At 42.6% G+C, this 17,411-nt stretch overlaps 1 protein-coding gene across 5 annotated transcripts in view; it reads right to left on the bottom strand.

The window, feature by feature from the left end:
• Positions 1-7,165: 7,165 nt before the first annotated feature.
• Positions 7,166-17,411, bottom strand: part of LOC147431833 (TLD-domain containing nucleolar protein) — a 102,067-nt gene continuing 91,821 nt past the window's right edge. For all 5 annotated transcript variants that reach the window (XM_086494301.1, XM_086494305.1, XM_086494302.1 and 2 more), the window contains 2 exons: positions 7,714-7,839; positions 7,166-7,610 (listed from right to left, as the gene is read on the bottom strand). In XM_086494301.1, the coding sequence (XP_086350427.1) occupies positions 7,512-7,610; positions 7,714-7,839 (225 nt within the window). In that variant the 3' untranslated portion in view covers positions 7,166-7,511. The remainder of the gene's footprint in view (positions 7,611-7,713; positions 7,840-17,411) is intronic.

Raw genomic sequence — 17,411 nt, 5'->3', positions numbered from 1 at the left:
TTTCGGTGAGAATTTTCAAGTTGAAAAATACTTTGGGAGTTCTTCTAGAATGTAATGTTGTCAGAAAATTTATTTATGCATATTTCATACTTTTGTTGCATAACACTACTTGGTTCATCATCCATAGGAGTTTAGAACTTTAAAATGTACTTTGCAAATATAACGTTTGTAATAAAACAACATCAATGAGTTGAGTGAGCTTGCAATGTGTTGAATCTAGAGCACAAAAGGATCATCTATTGGCCTTCTAGAACAAGCCTTAGCGAAGAAGTGAGATATGCGTCCGTCGTATGAATCTTTATTGTTTTTTCTACTTGTGATTGTCTTTGTATTTTCTCATTTTGGAGTGCAAAGATTTGTCTAAACACGTAATGTGCCACTTAACTTTCTCTTGTTTTAGAATGCTTGAGGGACATGGTAAAATTGTAAGGTTCGTATGCAACACAAAGTTGAGTTCAAAATAGAATCTAGAAGACTTACCTTGCAAGAGCCACACAAGTTGTGTCACAAGACTTAAAATGCTCATTCCCAAGACACTAATAAAAAATAGAGCTAAGTTGGATATGCCACCAAAATTGGAAAATGCTGACATAGATAACTATGCAAGCATGTCGTAAACACAAGCAAAATGTATGCTATGGTGATGTAAGTGACAATGTCATCAATCATGAAGTGAGTGATGATGCAAAGAATCTTTCATGAATTCAAAATACTTTAGATTTTTCCTTTTACAACTTCTAGATAAACAACCATTTTGGAATCCACCCTCCACTGTTGAAACAAACCTAGGTCGGATACGCACCAAAATCGTCTCTGCCCATCCCATCTTGGGGTGGGCAAGGATGCTTTAACACCAATGAGAATATCTTTAAAGTAGGAAAGGCTTACATGAAAAAGCAATGAGCATGTTGGTTAATCCTTTAACTTTTATTGTGGGAACAAGATGAATCTTTGTAAATAGTGCTCCACTTTAACAATGTTAGTCTTCCATAATCTAGCTTCTAGGAAGGATGTGATAAACATACCTATGGTGAGAAAGCTAGAGCCAATCCACAATCTTACGTGTGTTATACATGTATGATGTGTGAGAAAATGTATGATCCATGAAACATTTTCCCCCCTCACTAGGAGGTTATGTTTACATGCATTGTATACATGCAAGTCATTATAAAGCATGGTCATCTTGCTATTTAAACTTTATTCCATACTACTTGTGTGTTGTGTACATCATTCTTGAGACCCTGAATATTTGACTTTAGAGCAAGCTATAACCTCTCAAGGATCACCACTAGCCTCTACTTCACCATATCTCTAGTTGGCAATTATATGTAAGCATTCTCAAGTCAGAATATGTTGTCTCCTCAATGTTTTGACATGAGCTCAATTTCACCATTGTTTTCATTATATATGTGTGTGAACATAAGAATAATCGTTGAAATATTTTCCCCCTAGGTCTTCTTTCTTATGCCTTGAATACATGCCTATCATTATAAGTTCTTCATATTTTCACACTAAGTAATACTACTTCCGTGTTCATTTTCTTCTCCAACCAACTTGTGTGCATTCCTAACACACCCTAAACTTCATATTTGGTATGAGAGAAAGCTATAGCTTCTTCAAGACCATCATTAGAAACCTTTGTTTTACCATCTCCAACTGGTGATATTGCCTGAGGCTCACAAGTCAACAAATAATTTGGGAAGAAGGTTCATAGTGTGTCAAAATTTTGACATGAGTGAGTGCTCACAGTTTCCATTTAAACAAGCAAATGTCTCCCTTTGCGAAAAGGTAAAGCAAACACCAACTAAGATTGGGTCCACATTGGGGAGGTGGAAGAAACACTCCAAAAGGTGCTTTTTCAGGTGGAAGAGTTGCAGAATGCACACTTCCCCCACCCATCTATTCACACAGAGGGTGGAACGAAAAGTGAATCAATTTTCTTCTGTCGTCTACTACGAACATTGGGCGGCGGCGGAACAAAGACTGAAAAGAAGCAACAGTTACTAATCACATCAATAAACTATAGTACAAACCATAGCAAAATTATTCTATTGAATTGCATTGGCTACAAAGATCTAAGTTGAAGATGAAGATGAATTCATTTCCTCTAAAGCCGCATTTCCAAAAACAACTTGGACATTCATCCTTACTTGCTCTATGTACATTGCCTTCGCAATACTATCTCACCTGTCGGAGCTAGCTCGTGCACCAATGTCGCAATTTGAGATCTTGAAGGCCATGTGATGTACATATCCCTAAGGCTAGATTTCACAATTGCCTTACCAAAATCAAGCACAATTCCATAGGATGTACTCTTGGCACATCCATAAGTGTCACCAAGTCCCAAGAGTCCATCTTCTGTAGCAAGCCTGCTAAGAGCGATGGCTACTCTATCGTGAATGGGCACAACCTTGTGAAAATTTGTGGGTCTCTTCTGCATGAATGGTTCAACCTTCCCACATAGGTAATTAAAGGTTTCTTTGTTGACCCTTAGATGCCGCTTGAACATGCTAGCATTGTAAGCACTTAGGAGATAGCATTGACAAAGTCTTGTCGACGTGGGTATGTCCACACACGCCGTCGTTCATAACCCCTCCTTTGGTTGAAAATCTTCTTAAGGCTCACTAACCCTGCCATGCACTCGATAACATGCAACCAAGTTTGCACTATAAACTCATCATTGTGAAAGTTGGGCTCCTTTAGCAATTCATAGATGGCTAAATAACACAACCATACACAATCGAGTGTCATTTCCTTAGATGTGGCCATCGAATCGTCCAATGGTTGACATATTAAGCGATAGTCTACTTAAATTTACAACATTTTTATCATGCTTTATAACCTTAAAACAATTTGAAAGCATGACAATAAAATTTGAAAGCTTTGGAACATGGAAAGCTTTGAAAAATCACAACAAAAATTTGAAAAATTTAAAAGCATTGAAACATGAAAATTTTTGAGCTACTTGTCAGTCCCCTTGACTCCTTCAAAAAATTACTCATAGTAGTATACATTGCTGCTAGTATGCTGAGCCACTCCTTCTCCAAGGCAAGATTCTGACTCGAGGTCTCCTTGAGATGCTCCAAGAGAAGTTTCCCAGTATCGGCCATCCCAGCCAAATACTCCTCGTACTTAGGACTGGATTATGGCTTGAGGATAGGGAGGGTTGGGTCTTTTCTTGATCTGGGGGTGCATTTTCTTATGTATTTGTCACCACTTGGAAGGGTGACACCCTCCATTGTTGATGAGGAAGCATGGTTGACAGGAGTAACAATGGCCCTATCATGGTGATATTCATCCACCACGTTGAACCATTTTCATATATACATCCTATCATTGCCAGAAATTAAGTTATGGGCTTGTCCTGCCTCCACTGTTGTAACACTGCTTGCCTCTTTTTGCGAAAACTTTCACTCTTTGTCAAACTCAGGCTAAGTGGCCGCTAGTTTAGTGCCCACCTTTGCCCACAAATTAGTCCCTCGCTTCTCGGGTTTTTGGAATTCCTCATTATGTCCACCTAAACATGAATGAGTTGGTTCACCCACCAATCTTTCCACTTGATTTTCTTGTCATCGTCGTCGTCATGATGCTTGCCACTTTTTTGCGGTAACTTTCACTATCTTTGTCAAACTCACGGTAAGTGGCCGCTAGTTAGTGGCCACCTTTGCCCACAAATTAATCTTGCTTCTCGGGATTATGAAATTACTCATTTATGCCCACCTAAACATGAATGAGTTGGTACCCACCAATCTTTCCACTTGATTTTCTTGTCATCGTCATTGTCATGATCTGGCAAGTCAATGGTGCGCTTCTTCTTGGAGAATCTGGGCTTCTTTGGTGTGGCTTGGATCTCTATAACAACCACCTTGTTGGAAGATTCTTTCCTTTTCAAAGATTTGGCACGGCTTGGCTTGGGTTGAGAAGCTCACCTGGGAGTAGGGGTAGGGTTAGGTGATGGTTGGGATGCCACATGATTGGAGGAGGCATCCATGTGGGAGTTTGTACTAGACACATTTAGAGGGGGCGAGAGATGAGAAGGGTGTGCAACCACAGAAGAATGTGGGCTACGAGCATTTAGAGGAGGTGAGGGATGAGATGGTAGAGTTTGAGAACCATAATTTGGGGGTCTAAATGTGAAGGGAGAGTTAGGAAAGATGAGGGAGAATTCAACATGGCTTGGTAGCCATGAGGTGACACGTGAAAAGAAGGATGGGGTATGGATAGAAAGCAGATTGGGAGAGAATAAGGTCGTCATTCTCCAATTGAGAAACAAAAAATCGATTTGTGTTGGGATCCATTGTACTTACATCACAAAATTTAAAAAATGTGTAAAGATATGCACACGATATTTCAAATTTTGCATGAATTTATGAATCACATAATGAATGTGGTCTTTGGATGAGCTGATTTTCACCACCATTGCTTGCTACACGCTTTACCCCTAAAACAACGCCAAAAAATACATAGGACATGTCAAACATTTGGCAAGAAGATTAGCAAATAATGGACAATAAGAAACAAGGAAGAAAAATTGGCAACACCCACTATGCTTGCTCCTTTTCTAAGGTGGCCAATGTTTGAACTTGCTATGAAGTACAAAGGGACATGATTTCGTTCTCTGTTTTGAATTTGACAGGCTCACAAAATAATACCTTTTTACACATTTTTTTCTTTTGTGATGTACAGATCCCAACACAAATCAATTTTTCGATTCCCAATGGGAAGATGACGACCCTATTCTCAATATCCTTTCTATATATACCCCCATCCTTCTTTCCACGTGCCACCTCATGGCTACCAAGCCATGCTGAATTGTCCCTCCATCTCTCTTAATTCTCTCTTCATGTTTAAACCCCCAAATTATGGTTCTGAAAATCCACCATCTCATCCCTCATCTCCTCTAAATGCTCATAGTCCACATTCTCCTATGATTGCACACCCTTCTCATCCCTCACCCCCTCTTAAGTGCAATTGAACCAAATTCCAACATAAATGCGTCCCCCAATCATGTGGCATCCCAACCATCACTTGACCCTACCCCTAATCCATGCGAGCTTCTCAACCCGAGCCAAGTCTTGCCAAATCTTCGAAGAGAGAAAAAGAGGTTGTTCTAGAGACCCAAGCCACAGTAAAGAAGCCCAAAGCCTCCAAGAAGAAGGGCAACATCGACTTGGCAGATAATGGCAACGACAACAATAAGAAAAGCAAGTGGAAAGATTGGTGGGTGGACCAACTCATTCATGTTCGGAGGCACATGAACGAGGAGTTTAATAATCCTGAGAAGCAAGGGATTAATTTGTGGGCAAAGGTGGCCACTAAACTAGCAGTCACTTACCCTGACTTTGCCAAAGATATTGAAAGTTTTCGCAAAAAGTGGCAAGCACTGTTACAACAGTATAGGTAGGACGAAGCTCATTACTCAATTTCTGGCAATGACAGGAGGCATATATGCAAATGGTTCAACGTGGTAGATGAATACTACCACAATAGGGCCACTGTTACTCCTATCAATCACACTTCTTTATCAACAATGGAGGATGGCATCCTTCTAAGTAGTGACAACACACAAGAAAATGCACCCCCAAATTAAGAAAAGACCCAACCATCCATGTCCTCAAGCCGTAGAGCCAGTCCCAACTATGCTAAGTCCTTGGCCGAGATGGCCGATACTTGAAAACTTCTCTTGGAGCATCTCAAGGAGACCTCTAGTCAGCATATTGCCTTGAAGAAGGAGCGTGTATACTAGCAACAAGTAGTTTCCAGGTTTCAAAGCTTTTAAACTTTTCAAAAAAAAATGGTAATTTTTCAAAGCTTTCCATGTTCCAAAGCTTTCAAATTTTACTGCCACGCTTTCAAAGTGTACTGTGAGGTTTCAAAATTATAAAGTATGATAAAAATGTTATAAATTTAAGTAGACCATCACTGAATATGTTGTAGTTTATCAACCATTGCAAGATTTGATGGCCATATCCAAAGAAATGGCACTCCATTGTGCAGGGTTGTGTTGTTTAGCTATCTATGATGAATTGCTAAAGGAGCCCAACTTTCGTAATTATGAGTCCATAGTGCAAAATTGGTTGCATGTTACCAAATGCATAGACCAGTCTCTGAGCCTTGAGAAGATTGCCAACTAAACGAGAGGTCATGAACGACGAGCGTGGGCATACCCACGTCCACAAGGCTTTGTTCAATGCCATCTCCTAAGCACTGACAATGATAGCATGTTCAAGCGACGTTTAAAGATCAACAAAGAAACCTTTAATTACCTTTGTCGGAAGCTTGCACCATTCATGCAAAAGAGATCCACGAGCTTTCGCAAGGCTGTGCCCATTGAAGATACGAGTAGCTGGTTTGCTACAAGAGATGACTCTTGGGCCTTGGTGACACTTATGGATGTGCCAAGAGTACATCCCGTGGAATTGAGCTTGATTTTTGCGAGGCAGTTGTGAAATCTAGCCTTAGGGATATGTACATCAGATGGCTTTCAAGCTCTCAATTTACCACATTGGTGCGAGAGTTAGCTCCGAGAAGCGAGATAGTATTGCGAAGGCAATGTACAAAAGAGCAAGCATGGATGAAAGTCCAAGCTATTTTTGGAAATGCGGCTTTAGAAGAAATGGATTCATTATCATCTTCAACTTATATCTTTGTAGCCAATGCAATTCAATAAAATAGTTGTGCTACGGTTTATACTATGGTTTATTGATGTAATTGGAAAATGTCGCTTCCTTTCACTCTTTCTTCCGCTGTCACCCAATGTACATAGTAGACGGTAGGATTCACTTTTTGTTCCCCCCTCTACGTGAATAGATGGGTGACGGAAGTGTGCATTCTGGTTCCACCTGGCAAAGCACCTTTTGGAGTGTTTCTTCCGCCTCCCCAATGTGAACCCAGCCTTAATAACTTGTTTTATGCCGTTGGGGGAAAAGAAAACCTTCTTGCACGTTGTTCTCGTTTAAAACTGTTGCCAGAAATTGTTGTAGTAGATGTATATGGCCAATCTACACGAGAAATACCACAGCAGAATTACATTTTCAACTTGGAAGCCATCAATGTGTATTTGTGCCCCTCCCCCACATGGATGCAAGGAAATTGGAAAAGAAGAGCCTGCACCTGCACCAGTAAAGGTAATCCCGATGGCTTTACAATTTCTTGATAAACACACTAGTTGAAAGATTTTTTATATAAAAAGATCTCCATTTATCCAGCAAAAGAATATCTATAACACGATTTACAAAATAGTCCTTGTACAGGATATAGCACTTATACCATGAAGCCGTGTATGGTTTGAAGCCATCTCCATGAGCAAATTTGTACTTGCACACAATGTCAGCATGTTATACTGACGTTTATTGACATATCTGCCTGGAGCATCATGCTTCCAGATGAGCAGTGATCCAAACAAAGAAATCCCAAATCACGAAAGCTCACATTTCAAGGAGCGGCAGTCAGAACAGAACTTCTTTCAGCCTCCAATTGCTTTGCAAGCATTTAAAACCGTCATAACTGTGTCATCGATCCTGCCGTTGACCTCTATTTGGATCTGATACCATATCCATCATCATCTTTTCAGGCGAATCTGACCAATTGCCGAATGACTGCAAGTCAACCTGTTACAACAATCAAACCGAACTCAGTGCAGTGCATCCTATTGATTTCACTAGGACTAATTGTCAGCTCAGCCTTCATTCCATAGCAGTTGGATTTTATAACCTTGCGTCTCTGCTCCACAAACAAATTCTTCCTGCCTTGAAACTGTGCTTGCTTTTCCATGGTCGCTGCCCCTCCGAAGCCCCATACCTCCACATCTATCACTTTCCCTCTGATGGTGTGATAGCCCTGCATAAACACATCAAGCATATGCCTTAGTTGTAGCTGCTCAAAAAAAAGAACACAAGTAAATGATCTGTGCACTTACCATGTTAGAAACACTTTTTTTTGCTTTACAACCTTAATGAAAAGCTGAACAATGCTACTTGTCACTCTTAGAAGAAACCAACCCTGATACCATTTTCATCCAAAAGGTACCCAGCCTCCAGCTTTGCAAAAGGATCGGCTCAACATATAGCACAAGAAGACTTTGGGCGAAATTGTTAAGTTGTGATGAATTTTGTCACTTACTGATTTTATGGCTAAATAATTAAACAAACCACACTATTTCTGGCAAGACAATCCATGCTCAAATCGCCTTTCATTTGCACACTTTAGAGCTCAATTAATTTTGCACACTCCCACTTTGAATTTTTGCATAACAGTGCTTCAGAAGCCTTTTTTGTGTGTGTGTGTGTGCGCGCGTAAAGGCATTTAATGCCATCTGCTAAACTTCTCAAGTCAATGCTAGAAGGGACAAGGGGTGGTCCTACTTTGGTGGATAACCCCCCCAAATAGGAGCTCAAGGCCCCACATTCAAGGGGATGTTCGGCTACCGACGGACTTCACCAGTGCGGTGAGCTGGATTGAAGGAAGATTTCGGGTTGGCCGGCTGCACCGCCGCTAAAGACAACTTTACAAACTCACTATAATTTAAGGGGAGGACATTGCTAGCCTAGTTAATATGCTTAAGAGCATTGTCACGCACCTCACTTACATCCAGTGTGAAGTACCAAAAGATGACAAAGTGGCCGTGCTTTTGAGTGCACTTCCACCCTCCTATGACCACTTAATTACCATTCTTGAAGAAAAAGAACCGGCTCCACCTTTCCAAGATGTTATCAACTCAATTCAAGCAGAAGAAAAAAGGCAAAAAGACTCATTAACATCGTCAGGAGGGGCTTTTGTCATGTCATCCTCAAGGAAAAGATATTCACCATCGACATCATCAACTAGTTATGAATGTAGAAGAATGGGACACGTAGCGAAAGATTGCTATACAAACAAACCTTGCAACAAATGTGGTAAGAAGGGACATCCTCCTTCCTGATGCTACTCAAATGGAGGCAGTAGCAGTGGAGAAAGTAGCAATAGTAACAACAGTAGCAGAAGCTATAAAGGGAAGAGATCTATCAAAGGATCAGCTCACATGGTAGAGGACGAAGAAGAAAACGAAGACGAAAATAACCTTGTCATCTATGACGACATACTTTGAAGATTGCAGCCTCTCTACCTGTAGGGAAGGACTTTTACTTTCCTATGTAGACTTACCATCCTATGTGGATATTATCATCCTGTGTGGATACCAACTTATCATTCTTAGTGGATATTGCATCTTCAGTATTTTGTCCTGGTCCAAATCCCAGGGGGAGGATTGTAAAGTGTGGGTTTTGTCCTAGAGTCTAAGTGAAGGAGGGAAGAGGGAGAATTATCCCACATGTAATGAGTCAAGTTGTAGAGCTACTTAAAGCTCACTTTCATGAATAAACTACACAGTTCAAGTTTGCACTACATGCTTGTCTATGGTGAGCCCGTGCTAAGCTAAGTCAATACTCAAGATTGTGTTTATGAGTCCAAGCTAATCTATCTTGGAACCTAATTCACTTGAGATAATCTTGCTTACACACACTCACACACTTGCACTATGTTTCTCTTTCATCCACCCTAGCTAGCACGATCCCATTCCCATCACGTAGAAGATAGAAGAATAGGAGGGACTACGATATTCACAACGTTTCAAACCAGCTTGCAAACAATCAGAAGCATGTCAAGAGAGGGAGGAGAGAGCTTGACTCTTAAGTACACTTGCAAACGATCACTTACACAAGCACATCAAGAATAGAAGAGAAAGCTTAAGCTCTTGCAAGGGCACACACACACTCTCATACACGTTTGCAACCACAGATAGTTGTCACAATGTAATGATGTGGCAGTACTCAACAGACCTCTGTGTGTGTGTGTGTGTGTGTGTGTGTGTGAGTGAGAGAGAGAGAGAGAGAGAGAGAGAGAGAGAGAGAGAGAGAGAGAGAAATGAAATGTTATATTAACGTCTTCAAAAGGCCAAAGTGACCTATGAGACCAGGAAGTTACAATGCGGTGTATCTGATATCAAGTCAGATTAACAAAATAAATTAAACTAGGGATAACAAGATATAAATACTGCGGAATCCTAAACTAAGCGGATAGGTGTGAAAGGCGAAAGGCGTGAATCGTGTGAACTAAGCTATATAATGTGTAGACAATTTGGGAGGGAAGTAGAAATCTATCTGCATAGAGATCCATCTTCATCTGCACTCTGGACGACGAAAAAGTATGGCTCGAATCCTTTGCTGTAGCCTCCTTAGAAACTGTGTAGCTCCTCTTCTCCATCGGGGTCGTCTAGATCTCCCTAGCTCCAATGCACGGTCTATTAGAATGCCCGTAGTGTGTTTAGACCTCTCCACTGTTGGTTGCTCCTCTGTCTGTTCTTCTGGGTGTACAGTATCTAGTGTAAAGAAATCTGTGATCTGTCTCTGGGGTTGTCTCTCTTCAGCTCTCCTCAGTAAAGTTTCTCTATGCCTGTGTAGCTCAAGTAGATATAGCCCAAGACATCTCTGATCCTCATAACTCATGACCCTAGATAGTGGCCCGAAACCTTCTCTGAATAGACAATGAAAACGGCCTCGTATCTCATAGTACACTGTGCAATGACATATGTAGTGTACCTCTGTCTCTGGCTCTAGATGGCATAAGCGGCATATCTTGCTATCTGCTGGTGCCCCTCTGAATCTGCCAGTCTCAATCTCGAGCTGATGTGAGGACGTGCGTATCTGGCCAATGGCACATCGGATACCATGAGAAAGATGCCTATCCATATAGCTAGGTCGAATCACAAACCCATCCTCCGTGAGGTGGAGAAAATGCTCTCTATAGAAAGTCGTCTTTGTGCCCAGCTCCTGTATCGGCTCTATCCATGTCCTCCTCGTGTCCAGCTGAATCAGATCCTAACGAATGAGTCTATTAATCTCTACCCGCGTCAAAGACCTCAAGGGTGCCTGTAGAGAGAGAGAGAGAGAGAGAGAGAGAGAGAGAGAGAGAGAGGGTTTTCCTCGCTTCAAGGTTTCCCACTAGTAAATTAATCAAATCGATTTACAAAAAAGTGTGTGTGTGTGTGTGTGTGTGTGTGTGAGAGAGAGAGAGAGAGAGAGAGAGAGAGAGAGAGAGAGAGAGAAATGAAATGTTATATTAACATCTTCAAAAGGCCAAAATGAGCTATGAGACCAATCTGTTACAAAATGGTGAATCTAATATCATGTCTGGGTACAAAAGAACTAGAACAAAGATACTACTAGAATCCATCCTCATCTGCACTCTGGGATGTCGAGAGAGTATGGCTCAAATCCTCTGCTATAGTCTCCGTCAATGTTGTTTAGCCCCTCTCCTCAATCGTGGCCATCTCGATCTCTGTAGCTCAAGTGCTCGGTCGATGAGAGTGCCGGTAGTGGTCCATTGAGTGTGGGCCGAGCTCTGCAGTGATGGCTGCTCCTCTGGATGTCCCATATCTAGTGAAAAGAAATTTGTAATCTGTCTCTGGGACTGACTCTCTCTATCTCTCCCCAATAAAGTGTCTCTATATTTGTGTAACTCAAGTAGATATAGCCCAAGAGATCTCTGATCCTCATAACTCATGACACTAGAGAAAGGACCAAAATCCTCTTTGAATAAGCAGTGGAAACAGCCCCGTATCTCATAGTACACTGTGCAATGGCATATGTCATGTAGCTTTGTCTCTGGCTCTAGCTGGCATAAGCGGCATATCTTGTTGTCTGTTGGTATCCCTCTGAATCTACCAGTCTCAATCTCCAGCTGATATGAGGAGGTGCGTATCTGACCAATGGCACACCGCAAACCATAAGACATATGTGTGTCCATGTAGCTGGGTCGAATCACAAACCCATCTCCTGTGAGGTGGAGAAGATGCTCTCTATAGAAAGCCATCTTTGCGCCCAACTCCCGTAGGAAACTATCCCCCGAGAGAGAGAGAGAGAGAGAGAGAGAGAGAGAGAGAGAGAGAGAGAGAGAGAGAGAGAGAGAGAGAGAGAGAGCTGCACGGGCGGCTGGCTGCTGACAGGGCAACTCGAAATGTACTGCAAATCGCACCACATTTTCCACCGCAAAATGCACCACGACCCGTCGGAGATGATATGGCAGTAGGGATGGTCACTTTTCGGCAGGTTTTTGAAAGCAGATGACTTTGTGGGCACTAGCTTTTGAAAACAGAGCTTTGGGCATCTTCTATTTAGCAATGCTACTTTTCAAAAGTAGCTCTCAAGAGGGTCTCAAGACCACCCTTTAGTGACAAAATGGTGGAGCGTGCTCCCAAGCCATTTCAGCATGCTAAGGATTTGATCCATTTCTCAGTCCGAGGGCAATGCTCCAATTTAAATATTTTTGTCCAAAGACCTTGCTAGCATGCTGTGTATCAAGATGATGCTTTAATGCTTAGCCTTAAATCCATGCTTAATTACAAGAGTGTGCTTCATTTACAAAGCATGCTATGATGCTTGATCTTGTGGCAATGCTAGGATGATTTGATGCATGACCATACTTGAGCTCATAGAGTTGGGTGATCCTAAGTCCTTCATATGATCTTTGATCCTTGGACCATGTGCGAACATCCAATGGGTATAGTCTGGAGACCTTGCTAGGTGGTTTAAGGGGAGCTTGACTTAGGGGCCAATGCATCTCGGCGTTAAACGCTCTCACTCCGTGTCTCGTCTCCAACTACTTAGAGTGCTCCCAATAATCAATCTCACCGCCTGCGGTTATCTCGGCCACCCGTTCAGCTGGGACGGACCAGCTACTGTCAGATGTTTCACCTTCGGTGGGTCTCTGTGTCCCACCGCTAGGCATAGACCCCTCGGGGTTCTAGCTCTGACACCAAGTGTTATGGGGCTGGGCCTCTTAAGTTCAAGTGTTAAACAGTTCTTCAAGTCCAGTCATGTGTTTACTCTGGATTCACCACCTCACTAGTGGCTTGTTGCTTATAGTGGTATCAGCGATTCAGTCAATTCTTCTTCTACAAGGATCTAAGCCGACTTTTTGCAGCACATGCCATGGATTCTAATGTAGAATCTGATAGAGAACACAAGTGAGCGACCGAATCTAAATGAGAAATTTGACGAGAAAGAAGAGGAAACTGAAGATGAAGCTGAAGAGAAGAAGGCTCATTAAGACGAGAAAAAGCAATCCAACGAGGTTCAGCCAGAAGCCCTGCCTAACAAACCTGCAAGAGCGGATGTTCCTACACTCGACCCTCTCTAGAATTAGATCTAGCTATTGCAGACTATAGCTGGCAGAGTGCAAGATCATGTAGGTCCCCTCGTCGCACTTAGCAAGTTGGTGGATACTAGGAAGTGAACTCAATAAAAGCATAAAGTCAAGGTGGGATCACCAACAGAAAGTATCCAACACTTGGGCCAAATTGCACTTTTGGATGCGGTCCCAATGAGGATAGATGGTCAGATGACCAGTGGGAGCCCAACGGAAGCATCTCCTAAAAATTAGGGAACTGCTATTTTGGGCCGTGAAATGTGTTCGCGTCATTACCTTCGGTATGACAAGGGGAACGTTCTACAACTCTGCCACGAAGTCAACTGGGCAACCAGTCGGGAGATTTTTAGGCGGCAACCCCAAAACGGAAAAATGCCTGTAAACGTGCCAAGTGGCACATTTATGTGCACTTTCCTCTTGCATCAAGAAGTGGCGCTGAATTTGTAGCTGGGAGACTCATTTTTCAGCTTTGGTCACAGGTTAAGAGCTATGGAGTGCTTTCTTTCCCTCTCATGTACACTGTGGTGCTAGGAGTGATGCCCTGCACACTACACACTACTCTCTCTCTCCCCTACGTGCAGTTATGTGATGCCCCACAAGAGGGCTCTTCATTTGACCGATGTACAGCTATGTGAGTTCATGCTTTTGTGCTGAGGCAAGAGCCTCCTTGAGCAGGAACAGGGGTAGCTAACTGCTACTCCAAAGCAGGCACCGGTGAGGGTCATAACCTCACCGTACAGGTGCGTTTTAAGCGCTGTGTATGCGCTGTAATTCGACAGTTTTTCAGCCATACGGACGCCAAAACCATTGGGAACAGTGCCCCACTGGCAGAGGACAGTTCGGGGACTGTTTAAGGCTGAAAACAGGGCAAAAACCAGTAAATACAGCGAGCTGAATTTACTGTTTTTGGGCAGAAATCAGAGGGTTTATGCCAGTGGAAGTAAGTTCCAGCAGGGGAATTGGTTTCGCGCAAGTTTTGGGGTTGTTATGCTGCTGAAATTTGGCCAAAACAGGTGGTATCTAGTTGGATATAGGTGAAGAATTCCTAGGACTCTACTTTGTAATTTACCCTCTCAAAGTATAAAGAAATAATGAAAGGGGCGCCAATTTTGGGGCCTACAGGTTGTCGGCGTACGCTCGGAGCATTCTAGCTTCCGAGCCGTGTGTGTGCTTAAGTGTTAATTCCTGTCGCAAGTTCCCTTTGTAAAGTGCTCTGTGTGTGTGTCTAAAGTAAAGAATTTCGGGTGAAAGCCAAAGCCTACCGCCCCACGGGCCAGTTTCAACCATCCTGGAAGCGAACATGCTTCTTGGATTTACTAGCCTCCTCGAAAGTGGATTTTCAACCTAGATAGCCGGGATATCCATCTGAATTGCTCCTCTTCTACGAATGCTTTGTGGTCTTTATCAACTAATTGACTTTCTGAGCCTCGTCAAACTCTTCTTGCGCATACAGTTTCTGCTTTTCTTTACTCGGCTTTGTTTCTTTTTCATTGCCAACTTGAGAGGTAAATGGATGGCATCTCACCATCGCGAGTGAACTCGTCAAGTGGGTGGTTCTTCAGATACTTTACATATTTGGGTCCCTAGAGTACTTGATCATCTGTTTGTGTCAACCTAGAGTTTCACGCCGACACTCCATCCTGTCGAGATCTCCCGTCGAAAGCGGGTCATGGTCTTCTCCCAGTTCCTCAGAATGAGGTCGGCTCCCGTTGAAATCACCGTTGTTTTCCTCCGCTTCTCTGCTGGGATTGGAGTGCTCTTCATCTCCTTGAATTCCGGGCAATCGGTGAAAGACTTTCCTCGCTATCAAATTCACTACGTGAACCCTTCATTGCATGAACCCGTGTGTTGTGGAAAGGTTCAGATCCTTCGTAGGAGACGAACCGTCTAAGCTTTGATACCACTATAACAAGCTTGGCCACTTCAATTGAGAATACAGCAACAACCAAGTTGGTAGGGTTAGGGCTATTAAACCCTAATCCCTTTGTTGTGCTGCCACATCACTAACTTGTGACAGCCTCTCTCCGATCCATCACCACCACCATCACCTCCTCCAACTCTGCCTCCACCTCCATAGGTTATCCATGGTGTTATCCTAGATACCCGTATTTATTCACCACCACCTCTTGGATCTTCGGCTTTGAAAGCTTTGAAAGATGGTGGTGCTACTATCAAATTCTTTACTCTTGGCAATACACTCAAGATAACAAGAACGTTCGCAAGTTTTTATTTCAATTTGATATTATTTTCCAAACTAGCAACAAAACCAAAAAGTCTAAAATTATCAAAGCCCTTTCTTTCTCAAATACTCTGTTATGACATGGTGTGTTGCACTATTTGCCAAACCCGACGGTCCCAAGACATGGACCGAATTCAAGGCTGCTTTTTGCGACGTTTTTTTGGATCCACACCGACACTCTTGACACCTACAACCAACAATCTTGGGATGTCTATTTACCTTCCGCTACTTTTCATGACTGTGGTCTAACTTTTTCATTGAGGGAACATTGTATCCAGAAAGGTTGTTCACAATATGCATCAGCAAACGTCTCGTGCTTGCACTGAATATCATTCTATGAAGCGCGATTTGGTTTCTGATGATACTCCTACAATCCACCTCGGCGGAATAAGTCTTCAAGAGCACTTCCATCGTATCCCACTTCAACGGGCACTCCTTGACAACCTCAATATCGTGTTCGCCAATCCACTTTGTCTCCTTAACAGATGGTTGAATATCGTGCCCAGGGAAGATGCATTGATTGTGGACTCCTTGGTCATACTACCCATACTTGTCCTACACATGAGCCAGCCCAATCTTCTCATCCAAACTCACCTTTCTCTCACATAAACACCTGCAACTTTCCCAACAATGACAATCCCTACCGACCAATGCCTCTCAAGAACCCTAACAACAACCAGACGCCTTGTACATCTGTTGGGCTGACTTCTGGGCAAATCATTGAAGAGACTTCAAATAACATCTCCTTTGATCCTTGTAGAGCTTGGGCACATGTCCGCAATCAAGAAGCCCTTATTTTCTTTGATCCCGGATCTATGCGCAACTTCATCTCTCCTCTATCGACCGCCAAACTTGGCATTGATGCATATGCTACGGGGATTGAAATGCAAGCTCAGATGGCAAATGGCACTTAATTTTCTATGAATCCCATGGTGAGCACACTTCAAGTTCGTGTAAAAGGCTTTGTGGATCAAGTCAACTTTCGCATTATAGATCTCTCTAAATACGATGCTTTTCTCAGCATACCATAGTTCAACAACTAAGATGCTTTGCTTAGACCCGGTGATTGTGAGACCCTTCTCATTCACAGAAATTGACAAACATATTAGGCGTCTGCTTGAGAGGAGAGTTTATCCCTCTTGTAGCTGCATGTACTGTTTCCAAATTAATGAAAAAGAATCTTTCTGTTTACATGAGTTTTGCACAAGCCAAGTCTGAAGCACCTATACATGTCTCTCATTTAGGTGGAGAGGCTGCAATTTCTGAATGATTAGCTCCCAAGAACCACCTCTTGTTCTCCCTCCTACCAGGCCTCAAGATCATGAAATCCACCTTATCTTCAGTTCATCCCCTCTCAATAAAGCCCCTTATTGTCGCAGCAAATCCCAACAATGAAATTTTCAGTCAAGTGTCAGACCTTTTGGAGAAAAGGACATCCAACCAAACTTTTCTTCCTTCTTTTCTCCTGTTCTACTTTTCCCAAAGGGGGATGGCTCTTGGCGTGTGCACATTGGCTATCATTCCCTCCCCAAGGTCACCATCAAGAATCGTTTTTCCATACCTCACAAAGACATCATCTTGGATCGCTATAGACATCCTCTTGTTTCAGTCACATCAACATGAAGAGTGGTCATCATCAAATCCAAATCAATCCACAGGATATTCCAAAGACTGCTTTCCACACACAATTGGTCTCTCAGTTTCTTGTTATGCCTTTTGACTTAACAAATGCTCATACCCCATTTAACTATGGAGCATAGTTCCCACAGATACAGAGACTACTTTCTTCGAAGACATCATCATATTCTCTAAGAATACAGAAGACCATCATCATTATTTTTTTTTTTTTTCCAAGGCATTCGTTAAGAAAACTGCCCAATAGACTACAATCTGCCCTGCTGGAGAGGCTAGAGCCTAGATCAACATGTGAGGAGACTCTCTGAATGAAAATAAGATATGTACAAACATGGCTAAATCAGGAGATGGGAGG

Source organism: Adiantum capillus-veneris, chromosome 21 (genome assembly GCF_014529385.1).
Source record: "Adiantum capillus-veneris isolate H3 chromosome 21, ASM1452938v2, whole genome shotgun sequence".
Taxonomy (NCBI): Eukaryota; Viridiplantae; Streptophyta; class Polypodiopsida; order Polypodiales; family Pteridaceae; genus Adiantum; species Adiantum capillus-veneris.
This window is presented reverse-complemented; position numbering and strand designations above follow the sequence as displayed.